Source organism: Strix uralensis, chromosome 11 (assembly GCF_047716275.1).
Source record: "Strix uralensis isolate ZFMK-TIS-50842 chromosome 11, bStrUra1, whole genome shotgun sequence".
Lineage (NCBI taxonomy): Eukaryota > Metazoa > Chordata > Aves > Strigiformes > Strigidae > Strix > Strix uralensis.
In genome coordinates, this window is record NC_133982.1 from 13,030,102 (window position 1) to 13,046,145 (window position 16,044).

Consider the following 16,044-nt stretch of genomic DNA (forward strand, 5'->3'; position numbering starts at 1 on the left):
CGCAATTGAGGAAAAAACCCACACAACACAACCACAAACGAAAACAAACAAGAAAACCCCAGCTCGCATCCATGGCCAGATTAAAACTCTCTTGACGTGCCTTGTCCCCATTTGTCCTCTGCCACTGGGCCAGGCCACCACCCCACTGTCACCCCTTGGACGGGGACTGCAGCCGGTGGAGGGGCAGGTCTGAGGGTGGCTCGGGGGAGGCAGGGGACACTGGTGGACCTCACCCAGCGCTACACCTGCCGCAGCATTAGCTGAGCAATGTCACTATCCTCGGGGGGACTGCTAGCAGAAAGCCCATCAAGTCAAATCCTTGTTCCCTTCCTAGATGAAGCCAATCAACATTTCACATTGCCTTCTCCTAACTGAAAGCAGCACATGGAAGCAAGCTGCTTTAAAACCATTTTAAGTTGAACAAATAGCTTAAACTCTCCATTAAAATAAAGATAAAATAATTCTGTTACTAAAATATTTATGACAGGCTCCTGTGGCTAACCCAGGACAGCTGAACTTGGCAGGCTCTCCCCTTCCCTCCAGCTCCAACACCACCAAGCGATACAACCTCTCCCTCCACCTTCACGTGCTGTTTTTTTGATAGTTCAGGGCTTTACAAAGATATTTGCCAACAAAATGCGAAAGGTTTTAAGTGTAACACCTGGGGAAAAGATCAGGTCTTGGCAGGCACTGTTGACTATGGCATGGATGCTCCCAAGACAGGAGTAATTTGTTGCATCCATCAATCCAGACCATGATACAGAAAGTAACACAGGATAATTTTAGGTGCTCAGGGAGGAAAAAAGATACAGGTCTTACCTCTGCAAGCAGGGGGGGAACTGATGAGCCAGGACCAAGCAAATCTCTAACAAGAGCAAGAGGCTGCTCAGCCTTTGCACAGTGAGTGGGCACGATGCTGCAAATGTGCTTCGCTCCACCAGAATTTAGCCCTCAGTGTTATGCCTTACTGGCACCAGCGCAGCACCGTTATCTTCCCCTTTCAATCTTCATGGTGTTTACTCCGCCAAAGATTACAGTGCGAGGCGAAGCGATCTATCTAATCACGGTTTAACCTTTTGCAAGTTTCTTTTTTAAGGTGACATCATCTTGGCAAGGATGAACGTAACGAAAAGCTGTCTGTAGAATGGACTTGCCTTATAAGGGCTGTATCAAAAATAAAAGCTTGTATAACCAAGGGAAAGCTGGAGGAAAAACAGCCTGTGAGCTCCCCATGAATATCTCCCTTGGCCATACAAGGTGCCATATTTTCCTTTTCAATGCCATTAAAGATGAGCAGGTATGAAACATCCTTGGGTATGGACGGGTCAAGTCCCCCAAAATCTGGATGCCAAGTTTCCTTGCTGCATCCAGGTGAGGATGAAGGCAGCTGTGGAGGGCTGTACCTCCTGACGGTGTTTGGCACCTACCTAGAGATACAGGGAGAAGGGACACAGTGTTTTAACACGATGGCAGTACGTTGGGCTGGGAGATCGTTTGGAAGGATACAATGGAAAAATGGTACTAATGCAACTAATTAAGGATTTTCTCTGCTAGGTTGTGCCAGTTGGCATTTTCACAGGAAAAGACACAAATACATTTCAGAAGAACCCCTCCAACCATCTTTACTCAAAGAAATTACATCTGTATCTAATTCACAGGAAAACAACATATTTTTTATGTGAAAACACTGTTCGCTGTTCCACTGCCAAGCCAAGAGACATGTCCCGTAAGGTGATCTGAATCTCTGTCCTTCAGTTATATACAAAAATTTCCCCGGGCATCCAGATCTTCCTGATCCTGACATTCATGCTTAACTTCATTTGGAGCCACTGTCTCCACAGTTTAGGGAAGCATCCCCTGAATTTTCCTGATTTGGGCAGAGCACGAGGGCAGCCGAGTCATTCCCCATCTCTCTGTTCTGATTTCATGAAATTCCCCAAGCACAAACCCTTGCATAAGCCATTTTTCATTGCACTGGATAAACTTCACGTATTTCTAAAGCAAGGGCAGCCTGTCTTCTACCCTTACCCTCACTGAATTGTGTGTTTTTTCTCAAGTTTCTGGTTTAAAAGGAGAAGCTAATGTGATTGGACTGGATTTCAATTACAATATTCAACCATGACTAAGTCATGAGACTCTTCCCAAGCAAGGACTGACAAATGTTTCTGCAGGAGCTTTCAGTTTTTATGAAAACAATCTCTTCTGTTGATTTATATAATCTTTTAAGAATCCACATTTGATTGTAGTTGAAAACACGACATCCATCACCCCAGGTGGAGGGAGAAAACTGTGGTTTGGGTTTTGCAAAATCTAAGCCAAAGGTGGTTTGGATCTTATTGCATCTAATCTAAACAGCTGAGATGATCAAGGGTGGAGATGTGTGGGTGAAGAGATAAACACTGCTGCTATAAAGCCTTTGCCTTAGTGCAGTGACAAATGCTTATGATGGATGTCCATAAAACGGTGAGACACCAAGCCAGTGCTTCAAAGGTTTGTGCCTGCTGAGCCGTGCTGCTCAGGGTGAGGATGGAGCAGCAGAAGGGTAAGCGCCTGCCGGCCCACCTGAGTCCTTCGGAGGTCTGGTCTGGAGAGGGGAAGCTGGGACTGAGGTCCAGGACACTGGTCACTGGGTCTTCATCACGAGCTCTTCCAGCGCCTTCTCCCTCTGATTCCCACAAAGCAAAAGAACTTCTTTGATTTCATTTTGCTGGAAACCCATATCGTTAAACTGGGCTAACAAATGCAAGAATTCAGCTGCCTGGAGAAAGAAGGAAGAGAAAGGAGTGATGTTATCATGGGGTTTTAAGGATGGATTTATCGGAGCATTGCAGCAGAAAGAGTGTTGGGTGACGAGGCTGCAGCCAAACGACCTGGCCGGGTTGTATTACTGCTGAAGGGCACTCCAACAGCAGGGCGAGGGCACGCATACCACTGCTAGCATTTAAAAGTGTGCTTTTACATCAACTTTTAAAATAAGAAATATTTAATAAAGTCAGCCTCTAGCTTCACTTATTCCTTATAAAGTTTAACACAAATTCCACGCAAGTGTTTGCCTGCATTATAAAGAGACTGGGGAAAGGCAGTGAGTGCAAGCTGGAATTAATTTGTCCTGCTTCCCCCCTTGCTCAGGCTGGGCCCCAGCACCACAACATCTCCTGGAGCCGCATCCACAATAAATAACCCCCTGCCTGACACCGAGACCCAAGCGTCCTCCTGCTGCCACAGCCCAAAGGAGCGGTGAGCCGACAATCCTACGTGCTGTCAGCATCACGTCAAAAACCCCCAGCCCAAATTTCAAGCAGTTCTACCTCCCTGAGGCTCTTCATTATCCCCAGGAGGAGAGTGATGATGGAGACCAACACCCAGCATGCCATCATGGTTCTTCTCCCTGGGGGGTGAATGCAAAGGGGGAGCCAGGAGGGAGGTGGCGAGCGCAGGTGACGGTGGGCTCAGGGTGTGGGATTCCCCACGCAGGGGCTGAGTGAGCATCGTGCTTGCATGGAGGGGTGAGAGGGTGGATGGAGAAGAGCGATGGAGAGGGTGTCCTTCCCCGGGGGCCCTTACGGTGACACTGCCCCAGGGGTCTGCTGCGAGTGCGGGCTTGCTGCTCGCAGGGCAATGGGTCTGACCTGCTGGGAGACCGCGCGAGGGACGGCGGAGGAGGAGGAGGGGAGTGTGCAGCCCGCTGGAAAAGCAAGCCTGGAGGATGCAGCACAAAGGGCTGGGCTGTGCCACCCCGCTCTGACCTTCTTCTCCGAGTACTGGAACATTTCCATGGCCTCCTCCACCTGACCTTCCTCGTAGCCCTGCTTCAGCAGCCGGTCACAGGCACCCAGGTAGCTCAGGAACTGCAGAAGAAGACAACGGGGGTTAATCCAACCTTGCAGGCGTGGCGAGTGAGTACATTCAGGAGCCTACCTTGTCACCTCCCAGGGACACACTCATGGGGAGGACCTGGGTCACCACTGTCCTGCCAATTCCCATCTGATGCTCAGTCAGGGCAGTCCGTCAGCAAGACTCCACCGGGAGAAGACAACATCTCGGTGCCCCCCAGGCTCCCAGGGTAGGAACGGGAACAAGGTGGAGGGAGGACAAGGAGCAAACATCTGAATCATCTGAGACACACAGCGATGGCCTCCAGGCTGCGGGGTGAAGCAGAGCCTGTCCTGGTGAGATGTCTACCCTCGGCCAAGCCAGCATCCCTTTGATGCGCCGGGGTTTGGGTGCCTGCGGGTTCGCTCCAGGGTCCGAGCACAAAACCCACCCCAGGGGAGACCCGTGTGCTGTCATTACTGAAAGTAAACAGTTATTTTTGGCTTTCCTCATTGTTCTTGGAGTGCTGACAGCACTATTCCCAGCGGTATCTTTTAAATACCATGAGAATCGTTCACTGTCCAAAAACATATGGGACAGACAATAATAAATGAGCTATACAATAGCAGGGGGAATAAAAACATCCCACAGGTCTCCCTGAAGCCGTGCCATCTTCATCCGAGGAGAAGCTGATTCATATCTCCCTAGATCCACCAGCACAGACCTCCACCCTCCCCAGCACCGCTGTAGCCAAGGAGAAGTATTCAGTAAAAGACCATAAAACATATGAAAAAGCCAAAAAAGTCCCTCAAATGTTGAGCTGATCTAGTTTGGCTCAACAGCAGAGTAAGGATTTTAAGAAACGTCAGCCTTAAGGAGCAGCTTATTAACTCAAAAATGAGACAGTCACTCATCACTGACATTCCTAACCTGTTTTTATTTTTCTAGTTACCTTACTAACTAAAAACCCCAGACCACTGCTGTATTTTCTTGCCCTGTTGCAGCAGGGACAGCCACTCGCCATGCTCACGGCAGAGCACAGACAGTCCTGGCAGCCTGTTCAAGCCCAGCATGAAATCGGTGCCGTTGTCAACTCAATGATTTTTATCATTAAAAAAAATAACATATATATATCCTCAAGACTAAACAAAAACAGGTTTTTAAATACTATGACCTGCTAAAGCCCTGAGTCCGGAACTGGCCTCACCGCTCACTGGGGAGGAGGAGGAGGTGCCGCTGCCTTCCTGAAGCTCCTTCTCCCCTGGCAGCTCTCAAGGAGGCTCCTTACAATGCTGAGCTGTGAAGATCCTCCAGAACAGGCACCCCTGGAGAGCTCAGCTTTATCCACCACCCGGCCAACCCAATAACCTCACCACAAACTGCTCGTGTGGGAAGAGACCTCCAGGCTCTGCTAGATCAGTAACCTGCTGATTTCTCTCTTCCTTCATTTGCTGCTACTTGATGTTATGCGTGGCAATCTAGCTTTTCACATCAAAGATGAGCATATGCACTGATGTGGAGGAAGCCCCCTCTCCAGTGGGTTTTTATCTTCCACGTCCCTATACCACTTTGACTGGCTCCCATCAGAAAGGCCTGTCCCTATCAGGTCCCCGCCTCAGGTGCTCCGAAGATTGGCTGCTTAAGAAGAGCAAAGCCTTACCACCAACCATCTCACCAACCCACCTGAACTAGCACGGAAAAAAACATGAGCAAACACCACCAAAGACCCAAATGATGATTTCATTGTGGAGGAACAGGGTAAACATCTCCCCAGTCTTGCAGCAGGGTTCAAGCCAGGGATGCGGAAACCCAGTGGGGTACTGGGTGCTGAGCTTCCAGGGACAGAGGCTCTCTGGGGGAACAGGACAGCCAGCACCACAGCAGACAGCCCTGCTCAACTCACTGCTGCAAGCACCACCACCAAGGACACAACTTCTACAAGCGTCAGAGAGGCTCAGGGAGCCACTGCCAGTGGGGACGGGTGACACAGGGCTTGTAGGAAGCGCTGAAGATCTCGATTTGTTGCTTGGGGTAAGACAGCAAGTTCTTCTGGAGGAGGAAAGGGCCAGGAGCACATTATAGAAGCACAGATGAACATATATTTTGTTGTATTATTAACTTCATAAGAGTCCAACAGTCCTTAGGAAGAGGGTCCCCACCTGCGCATGGCCAGGAGGGGGCTGGCGCAGTGGGCTGCGTCCCACGGTGAACACCCTCCTCTGAACCCCGTGGCTATTTGGGGAGATGGATGCTGACCAGCTGCAGCCATTTGTTGCTTCTCACACACACATTGAGAGCTCCGTGGATCAATGATGCGTTTTTGATCGATCAATGATCATTGATGAAGACGCAATGACACATTTTTGGTTTAGCCCTTGCCCATGACATCCTAGATGATGAACCTCTAGCGCACTGGGGCAGCTAACCCTGCTTGAGCCTTTTAGAGAGGTTCTTCCACCGAAATTGAGAAGGCATCGCCTCTTTAAGGCAGCAGACTTGCCTTCACCAGGGTGGGCTCTGCCAGTTTGACTTGACACTGCAAAGAAATTGAGCAATTTTTGGCTACCATCTGGTACTACAATCAATCTTCACGGCTGAAGCTGTCATCGTCACACACTGAAACCCCGTGTGACACCAGCAAGCAATGAAGAGCGCCCACAGTTTTTGTTTTTAACTTGAGTTGAAGCATATTTTCCAGGAAGGTTTAGTCTAATTTGGTGGTTTTGTACTTGTAAGAGACGCACGAAGGGCTACGCCTTACATTTTATCGTGGATGTATTGGGCATAAATAGGAAAGATGGGAACCTCTGTTGAAGAAAGCACAGAATATAAGGCAGATCGCATATTTTGGTGCATTAAGCACCTCTCCAGGAGGATGGGAGTCCCTGTGTTTACACAGAAGGGAGCAGACTGTACCCATTTCCATCCTTAATAAGATGCGCTGCTCCTTCATTTTGAGACAGCAGTTGCTCCCAAACACCCTTGCATGCAAAGAACGTGGGCTGGGCTCTGCCCATCTCTCTGCCTAGATGAAACCTTTATGAATTGAAGAACTGAAGCTTCCCTTCCCACCTTGGCTTGCAGCAACGATCGCCGAAAACACCAGCGAGCATCTGGGGAGGCTGGTCCAGCCGGGGCTGACTCAGGAGGGAGCCAGAAGCTGCAGGATGACTCAGCTGCAGAGCAGCTTCATGCACCGACCAGACGGGTAAGAGCTGGCCCACGCAGCACAGACAGCTCCCCGGGAGCACAGGAAGGAGACTGGCAGATGCTCGGTGCCGTTCCTGCTCACACCTCTGCCCAGGGGCTGCTCCTGCTCCCTGGCATGACAGCCTGGTGGACATCCCTCTTGCTAAGCTGTGATTAAGCCCCTTCTCTATCTGTAAGAGCTACTTGGATAATTTAGCCCTGTTAAATCCTCCACTGGGATGGGCAGGTCCAGCCCCAAGCTTGCCACGCCAGAGGGTCAGAGCCAGCAGCATCCCTCATGGCACGGATGCTCGGAGACCACCTGGACCACGAAAGGGTTTGTCTGGACAAGCAGAGACCTCGGGAATCAGGATGCAGCACAGCAGGCTGAGATGTACTCAGATACCAGGGGTAGGAAGAGCTTGTATGTTAATTATTTTCAATAAATTCCAGGTTATTATAGAGGGTTCCTCAGGAGAAGAGCTCTGGGACCCAGTCACAATGCCCGCATGGAGTCCCTGGTTGCTCCAACATGGGGAAGTTGTGTTTTGGAGACAGCCCAGACAAATCTCTGAGGTATTCGTACAGTCCAGCTCTGACAGGATGAGCCATGGCAATAATCATACAAATCTAACAGCCAGGAAAAAATGATGTGCAAAAAGTTTCCATATACGGGGGGAAAATTTGTACTTCAAAAGGACACCATGCTCCATACAACAGATTGAACAGATAACGTTACCCGGACGTTATTACTTGCTGAAAAGCTGAGAGCGACTCATTGCTATTTTATTACAGCAAAAGTGCAAACGTGTGATCTCATGGAAAATCCTGTCAACTGAGGTCTGATACTAAAGCGGGAAACCCAAGGCCATCAGAAGTCCACCACAAGCAAGACAGCCATCCCTTTCTCCATGAAAATCAAGTTTTTCTTTACCAAAAGCTTTCTGCGGTGCCGCGCCAGCTCCACCAACCTGACTTAGGCTTTGCCTTCCGGTCTTCTGGAGGGTGAGGATGGCTTTGTGGGGGGGGTAGCCCAAGGCTATAACAGGCTCGATGAGGTCTCGCTCCTCTTGGCTCAGCGCCGAGAGCAGGTCAGCTGCCCAATCCGACTGGGATCTGTGGGAACTGAGAGGTTGCGCAGGCGTGGAGGTGGGGGGGAGGCAGGCGTAGGGGCTGAGGGACTGCAAGAAAAAAAAAACAGCAGATGGTCTTCTTGCTCCAGCTCAGGAAATTATATTAAACGACCCAGGCTGAAGCAATGCTTTCGAACGCCCGCAGTTACCTTGCTCTCTCCAGAAGAGGAAAATTCCCATACATGGAACAAACCCCCTCGGGCATCAAAGGAGACTGGACTTAATTAAATCCAGGCTCAGCTATAGATACAGATCAGAGAAAACAGCACTCAAGAGGGTTCATGGGGCAAAGCAAGCAAAAGCAGCTTCCTTTCCCTGGGAATCCTGGTCATCTCTCCAGCAATAAATGCCATGCTTGTCCCTGACCAGCCACGGGAGAAGCAGCGCTGCCTACGGACACCTGATGCAGCGGCCTGGGCAGAGGATGCTCCCCTGATGCCCTGTTTGTGCCTGTGATGTTTATCAGATGTATTTAGGTTTCTGTTACAAAGCCATCTCCAGAAATGACCTTGCACATGCATGCGCCTGCCTGGGGTTGAGGCTTTGGCACTCAGTGTGATGCATGTCTAACAGCAGCTGAGCAGGGTGGGCCATGTCCAAATACACATGGGCATTTAATCTTTCCTTAATTACCCTACGTCTAATGCAGCTACATATAAATAACTCAGCCTTTCATGTATCCAATGGTTTTAATTGCAGGGTTTCAGTAATTCATCTCCTACATCTCTCAAGTAGCTGGATGAGATGTGATTTCTTAAAAAACATGGTGCAATTCAGATTTAAGGTGACAAAGCAATACTTACTCCATCAGTTCACATCACTGTTTCTATCACTAGATGATTTGTATTTCTAGTAGGACTATGAAGTCCAAAGTTTCCTAGAAAAGACATGATGGCTGTAAAGGGGCATTTCCCCATAAGCCCCATTTATATCTGTTAGAGGGGGAAAAAATGGAGAGGAAAGAGGGAAAAAAACTTATTTCACTTTTTTTTTTAGTGTTTCAATTGAAATTTAAATAAGATGCCTTGCTCGTTGGGAAAAACAGGGAAGTTTTGGTTAGGACAGAGCAAGTAAAGCTTGCCTTTAAACCCTGGCAGAAAATAACCCCACCCTTCTTCACTTGTTATGAAAAGTTGTCAGCAATTTTTCATGGTTTTAGTGTTCCCAAAGCCCCATTTTGGTTCCATTTTGCTGGTCAGACCACAGCAAACAGGACCGATTTGACTCCCTCCACCTCCCTCCTGTCTCAGCAACAAGCAAAGGGCTACCAGAAGGAAACACCTTACCGGCACCGTGGGCTTATGCCGTTTGATCGGGGGGATCGGCGCGGCCGTGGCCGGAGGAGCTGGCACCAAGGTCCCCAGCTGGGACACATCCGGGGCTGGCCCGTACTTGACACTGCGGCTGGTGCGGCGACGCGGGGGGAGCAGTCGTGACACCGGGACCCCTCTCCTCATCACAGCGGCTGTGTTCAAAGGATGCACCAAAGAAGCCAGCTTCCTCCTGGCCACTTCCAGCTCGTTCTTCATGTTGTTAAATATCACCATGGATCTTCTCTGCTTTCTCAGGTCTGGGCTGGCAGGGTTGCAGCTGCCATTACCCGGCAAGGGCTCCAGCAAGCCAGGCGATGTCTTTGGTCGGGCCTGGTAAAAGTCGGGATGCAGAGCCAAACCTCTCCCAGTGTTTCTCCTCCTGGAAACCTTTTCATCCTTGTCGTTCTCTTCCCAGGAGGTCGAGGAGTACTCGTCGTCCTCCTCGTACTCATCCTCCTCCGAGTGCCGGGTCTCGCTCTCAGTGTCGGACAAGGCGCCTCTGCCCTTGGCATGCCCGTAGCTGCCGTCGGCAGCGCTCATGCTGATGCAGCGCCGCACCGCCCCATCCCGCGGTCTCCCCCCATAGCTGTCAGCGGAGTCCACCAGCAGCAGCCAGCACGGCGGAGCTGTGGGGACGACTTCGGAGGTAACCCGATGTTGGGCGGTTTGCTGCTGAGAGGCCACCTCAACCCAGTAAAGCACTTTTCTTTCCAGTGAGAAGTCATGCTGTGGAAGAGCAAGAAGCAGCTGGTGAGGGCATCTGAAACCAGGCCATGTGGCACAGAGCAAACCACACGCCTCCTGAGGGCACCCTGAGGGCTGCATCCTTCCCATGTTGGCTCCTATTTCCCCGAGCATCAGGGCTGGCTGCGGGCACTAGGGCTGTAAGATTGGGCAGTGCCAGCCTCATCCCTATAGGGAATCTCCAAATTTATACCTGAAAAAAATCTGGCTATGAAGCTATTCCTATTTTGAGTTGTAGATACCATTCTTTTGATAGGTGTTTTACGCTCCGAGGCAGTTTTGTGTCAGTTTGGCTGCTGTGGAAGGGGACAGCACCCGTTAGTGGCACCTGGAAAAGCCACCTCAGGCATGGTGGCTGAGGAGCCACCAGAGGGTGAGATGCCACCTTGAGCAGAGGGAAGACTGGCCGTGGGCATCTCCCATGGCACTGGGGGCTCAGCCAGTCCCAGAACAGAGTCATCATTTCCACGTACTCCAGCTTAAAATATAAGCATGTTTGAGACTGAAATCTGAGGGTTTTCCTGGAACAAATAAGCCTTGCCTGTCCCAGAGCTCTCCAAACAAGGTCTCCTCTGGACAGGCAGGCAAGTACATTCACAGCCCAGGAATGCTGTTTTTACTGCTCCCTGCCACTTGTCAGCTGTGGACCCAAACCAGCCTCCCCGAGGAAAACACCACCACATGCCTTGACAAGGATCAGTCAGGCCACCAGCACAATTGCTTGGCCTCAGCAGGGAGCACCGATGTGTCCCCGACCAAGAAGAAACGCAGGGCTGGGGGTTTCCCGGGATAGGACGGGGTGGTGAACCACCTCAGCTGGTCCATGGGGATGCAGACATCACCTGCCTTTACATGGGTGGCAAAAACCGTGTGCATTAAAATTTACTTCGGAGAAATTGCTTAAAATGAACAACACGGCGACTCTTCATGTAAAACACGTCCCGCGGATTTGAGATGTGTCATTTTTGGGGGGAGGGATAAGCAGGGCTGAGCTAGAAAAAAGGCAGATGTGGGGTTTATTGCTGGTTCACCCATCACCAGGAGCGAGTGGAGGCTGTTTGGGATCATCCAGCTCGCCTTCCCCCATGAAGTGCACTGACCCCATCTACGGGTGAGACTACTTAAGGCTGAACACACAAAGTATTTCTGAAATTGTCTTCGACTGGAGCTGTGCCAGCACTACGCGTAAGCCCAGAGAGTCAACTCCATGTTTTCAGTGCCAATGTACAGGGAAAGGCTTCCAACCCCCTTCCAGAGTACAAATAGCTCCTTCGAATTGCTATGCCAGGCTTTAAAATTGTGGACAAAGATGTTAAAGTAATAGGTGTAGATTCAAAAGCAGTTTAGGACTGAGCAATGTGGAAGATGACAGTGCCACAGGATATTTTATATATATAGATATAGATATATATATATCTGTTGCCAGCCATCCTGGTTTCAGCTGGGATAGAGTTAATTTTCTTCCTAGTAGCTGGTACAGTGTGTTCTGGATTTAGTGTGAGAATAATGCTGATAACACACCAATGCTTCAGTTGTTGCTAAGTAGCGCTTATCCTAAGTTAAGGATTTTTCAGTTTCCCATGCTCTGCCAGCGAGCAGGTACCCAAGATGCTGGGAGGGAGGATGGCCAGGAGAGTTGACCTGAACTAGCCAAAGGGCTTTTCCACACCATAGAACGTAGTGTTCAGTATAGAAACTGGGGGGGGTTGGCTGGGAGCGGGGGATTGCTGCTCAGGGCCTGGCTGGGCATCGGTCAGCGGGTGGTGAGCAATTGTGTTGTGCATCACTTGTCTTTTCTTGGGTTTTATTTCTTTTTGCTATATTAATTTTCATTATTAACTATTATTATGTTTTGGTTTAGTCATTAAACTGTTCTTATTTCAACCCTCAGGTTTTATCTTTTTTTTTTTTTTTTTCCAATTCTCCCTATCCCACTGCAGGGAGTAGGAGTGAATGAGCAGCTGTGTGGTGCCTAGTTGCTGGCTGGGGTTAAACCATGACACCAGCACAGGCAGTGTTGCCTGCTTACATCTGTTAGATTTATTAATAAATATTTAATAAATATAATATGAGACGGTGACAATTCCAGAGTAGAAAACAATCCCAGAGCAGAGCCTGAAGTTTGTCCTCCTATCCCAGAAAGACCCAACCCTCCTGCTTGGACAGGATTAAAAAAAACCAGCTCCAAACCAACCCCTTCCTAACTCCCACCCACCATGAATCGTCCTCGCCTCCTCCCACTGCTGCTGCAAACCAGCCAGTTAAGAGGATCAGTCAGGAGCAGAGGTTTCCCTTCCTTCACAAGAAAAGGCAAACACTGCTGACATCCCTTTGAGCGTCCCCCCAGAAGCGAATCGGACGCAAGCAGAGCCGACTCACCATGGTGCTCACGAGGATGTCGGCGCAGTCGGGGAGCTCGATGGCCGGGGCGGTGATTAAAGGGTTTTCTCCCCCTGAGTCCTCATTGAGGCTCCTGGCCATCCGGAAGGGAACTTCATCCAGGTAGCTCATCACCGCTGCCTCATTTCTTGCTGCCAGAGGAAGGGATGAAACAAAACCGTAAAAGGCAGGACTAGCACCTTTTCAGTTGGGTGGAAGAAGAGAAAGATGAGCTATTTCAAGAGACACTGGCAAAAGGAATGCAGCCCTTAGAGATGCAGCCAGTTGAGTAAAAACTGCTGTGTGCAATGCCAATTTGCACACTCTTAATTACTGACACCAAGATGATTTGTCTGAACTAACCTTTGCTATTCTGAGCTTGAGCCAGCAGGACCTGACCAAGCTGGCCGCTTCATTTGGCAGAGGTCCTGAGTGTTCTGCTCCTCCATTTCCGCCTCCGTGCATGCCCCTCTGCCTTCCATCCCTCCTCCTGCCTCCCCCTCTCCCTCTGCTGCCCATCACATGCTCCTTTTCCCAAGCTGGGGACAGACCGAGCACTTTTTCCAGTTACAGAGCAAGAAACTGCAGCCAGGGAGGACACCTCACAGGTCTTCCCTCTCTCTGCAGGACCCGAGATCATCTGTGGTCACAGAGCTCATGCACGTGGCCATGTGCTGCTAAGCTGTCACACGGAGCAGCCCAGGGGAGCTGGGGCGAGGGCAACCCCTCCAGCACTGCAGCAACTTACTGAGAAAGAGAGAAAAATTTCTGATGAACTGGGAATGGTGGCATGGAAAATATTACTGCAGTAGTGTAGCCATCAGCTCTGTATAAAAGTCTTGGTTTAATAAAAAACCACTCCATGCTGCATGAAGCCTCAAGTCCCCAGTTTCTCAGCGATGACAGCATGCAAAATAATTTCCTTTATACACTGTCAACTGGCAAGAGCTGATGGTCAATCTTCCACCAAGTTCTCGTACTTGCAGCCTGTGCCTGTTCACCCCAAAGTCCTTAGCAGTCACCCTCGAGACAAACAGTAAATACTTGCTGTGACATCCCTAAGTGATTTTACCAATTATTTTTTTTCCTTTAAAAAGAAATGGCTTCTATGACAATGAGAATAAACACTCTACAAAAAGAAAATAAGCAGATGAATGTACACAAGGAAGAAAAAGCTGTCTGTTTAATGCAAAAATAAGAGTTTAATGGGAAATGGTATTCAAGGTCATTTCTTATGTGACCAAAGGACTAACAAACTGCCTCTAGATCACAAAGAGCGACACGCACCATCATATGGTTCAATTCAGTTGTTCTTCTCAGAATTACAAGAGTTGTTGCTTGCCTGCTTACACCAGGAGCTTTTAATACCCGGGGCTGTAGCGCAGGCAGAGCCCCAACCAGCTTTACGGCTCCCGCACATGTACTGCTGCTAACACGCAACACATGCAACGTGTGGGGAGCCTGCACAGAGCCGGGCCACCTGCTCCCCAGACTAAGAGGGCTCAGCCTGTTACAATCCACGTCAGCACCGACAAAGACAATGCGTGAAAACATCTGTAAGCGAAGCCGCCTTCCCCCAGCTTTCTCCAACTCCTCTGCGTGGCCATGCCTGCAGGAGGGATGGACCCTCCTCGCAGCTTACGCTGTAAATCAAGCTCTTCCCAAAAGCTGTGCGGTACAAAGGTGCAAAGGAAAAGAGTATTTTGTTGTTCATCCCCTAGAATGGCTTTACTTGGTTTTAAATACCACTTTAAGGGATGGGGATGGGCAGCGAATGTGCCTGAAGCCACGACGAAGAAAATATGGAGATTACGGTACTGCATCTCACTGTATTTCACTGCATAGATACTGTGCTCTGAGAAGTGCTCTGAGAAAGGCTCCCACAAGTGTTAATTCCCAAAACCACTACTCAGAAAAAAAGAAGTACGTTGGGGTGAGAACCGATGAGAACAAAAAAGCTACGAGACAAGAATTAAAGAGGGTCAGTCGTAAACACCAACTTACACCAGACAGCAACTCCCACAAGGGTTCTGACCTCATCTGCCTCAGGCCAGCCCTGCCCGTTTTCACATCACAGATACAGGCTGGCAAAAACCAAATTCCTGTCAGGATGGGCCTTAAAAGCATGAGAAACCCAAATGGCGCTGGCAGCAGGGAAGGAATAGGATGCACATGAGTCTCGGAAACTCAGAGCCAACCCCTCTTTTCTTCTGGGCTATAGTAATTTTTGAAAATTTAAAAACAGTAGGAAATACTATAGGCAAATTTGAATCTTAAATCTGAATACACAAAGGTTTTTTTAAGAATCAATATCCTGTCTCCATGTATTTTTTGAGTTAAGATTTAAACATTCCTCTTCCATCTGTGGCTTCAACATCTTCCTCACTAAAAATATAAAACATTTTCATGCAGACGTCACTAGACAAGAGCAAATACGTAGAATAAACCACAGAAAGCTTGAGGGATTGAAATATACCTAAACGCACATCAACCACTGGCATTTTCAAGTCCTATTTTTATTAATAATATGAAGTTATCCTTACCATCAGACGAAATCATGGAGCTCTTCTCACGGGGCGGGGAGAACAGAGTGGCTTCTATGCTGCCTGCTGTCTACTGCTCAGACCTTTACACTATTGCAGTGTCAGACAAGCGTCTGAGAGTTTTGGGATTATCGTAGCTTAAGCAGTTAGCCTGTCCCGTCAGACGGGCTGATGGGATAAGGAGCCTAATGATCTAAGCAGAGCAACCTCCGGGCACTAAGCTTCCCGCACTGAAAGCGTCATTTCTGCGATTGTTTTTATGCTATTTGAACTTTTGCCGGGATCTGACTCAGACATAGGTCTCTGAGTAACGAGATGGGAGGGGATGTACGGACATGCAAATTGGAACCCCCACCCCCCGAGGACCTCATGGTAATCTGTATTTTGGGGTGCTCTAGGTAGGCGATACACAGAACTGCAGGCTTGTGCACCCAGATTAATTCTAACTCTAGCAGAAATTACTAGTTCGTGTGCTCTTACCAATAGAAATCAACATAAAGCTTCAGCTGAGAAACTATTAACATTATATATAAAGCCCAAGAGCTGAATTTAGGCAATTACATGTTGCCTCCTCCATGAATTACATGATGTTGCGATGTGAAGAGGTAAGGAATTAGAGAGATTAAATCCATTCCCACATAACCAGGCTAAGCAAGAATAATGACTGCGGCTGTGGGAAGATGCCACGACAAGACCAGCAAAGCCCCAAACCCATATGGCCCATGGCTGTTCCAAGCAAACTGTCCAGAACGTGGAAGGCTTTGAAATCAGATGCCTCTGTCACCTTGTAGGAGGGAGAAGTTCCTTCACACAAACCTTTTGCCAGCAATTCTCTCCTCATTGGAGTCATATTGGATGCCAAGTACTAAAATAAATCTCTCCTTCAGAGTAAAAAAGCTTCAAATGAAAAAAAAAAAATCAATTTTTCTC

The 16,044-nt window shown here is 49.0% G+C and overlaps 1 protein-coding gene across 6 annotated transcripts; it reads right to left on the reverse strand.

Annotated features, from left to right (window-relative positions):
• Positions 1 to 1,596: 1,596 nt before the first annotated feature.
• Positions 1,597 to 16,013, reverse strand: UBAP1L (ubiquitin associated protein 1 like). Of its 6 annotated transcripts, none has more exons than XM_074880749.1 (6): positions 15,931 to 16,013; positions 12,572 to 12,723; positions 9,422 to 10,174; positions 7,974 to 8,183; positions 3,747 to 3,848; positions 1,597 to 2,758 (listed from the first exon to the last, which is right to left on the reverse strand). In XM_074880749.1, the coding sequence occupies exons 1-6, from the start codon at positions 15,962 to 15,964 to the stop codon at positions 2,624 to 2,626; spliced, it is 1,386 nt and encodes a 461-aa protein (XP_074736850.1). In that variant the 5' UTR covers positions 15,965 to 16,013; the 3' UTR covers positions 1,597 to 2,623. The 6 variants fall into 6 exon arrangements, 5 of the variants coding, with proteins under 5 accessions (XP_074736850.1, XP_074736851.1, XP_074736853.1 ...); XM_074880750.1 differs by lacking the exon at positions 15,931 to 16,013 and adding an exon at positions 15,115 to 15,886; XM_074880752.1 differs by lacking the exon at positions 15,931 to 16,013 and adding an exon at positions 12,935 to 15,886.
• Positions 16,014 to 16,044: the final 31 nt, after the last annotated feature.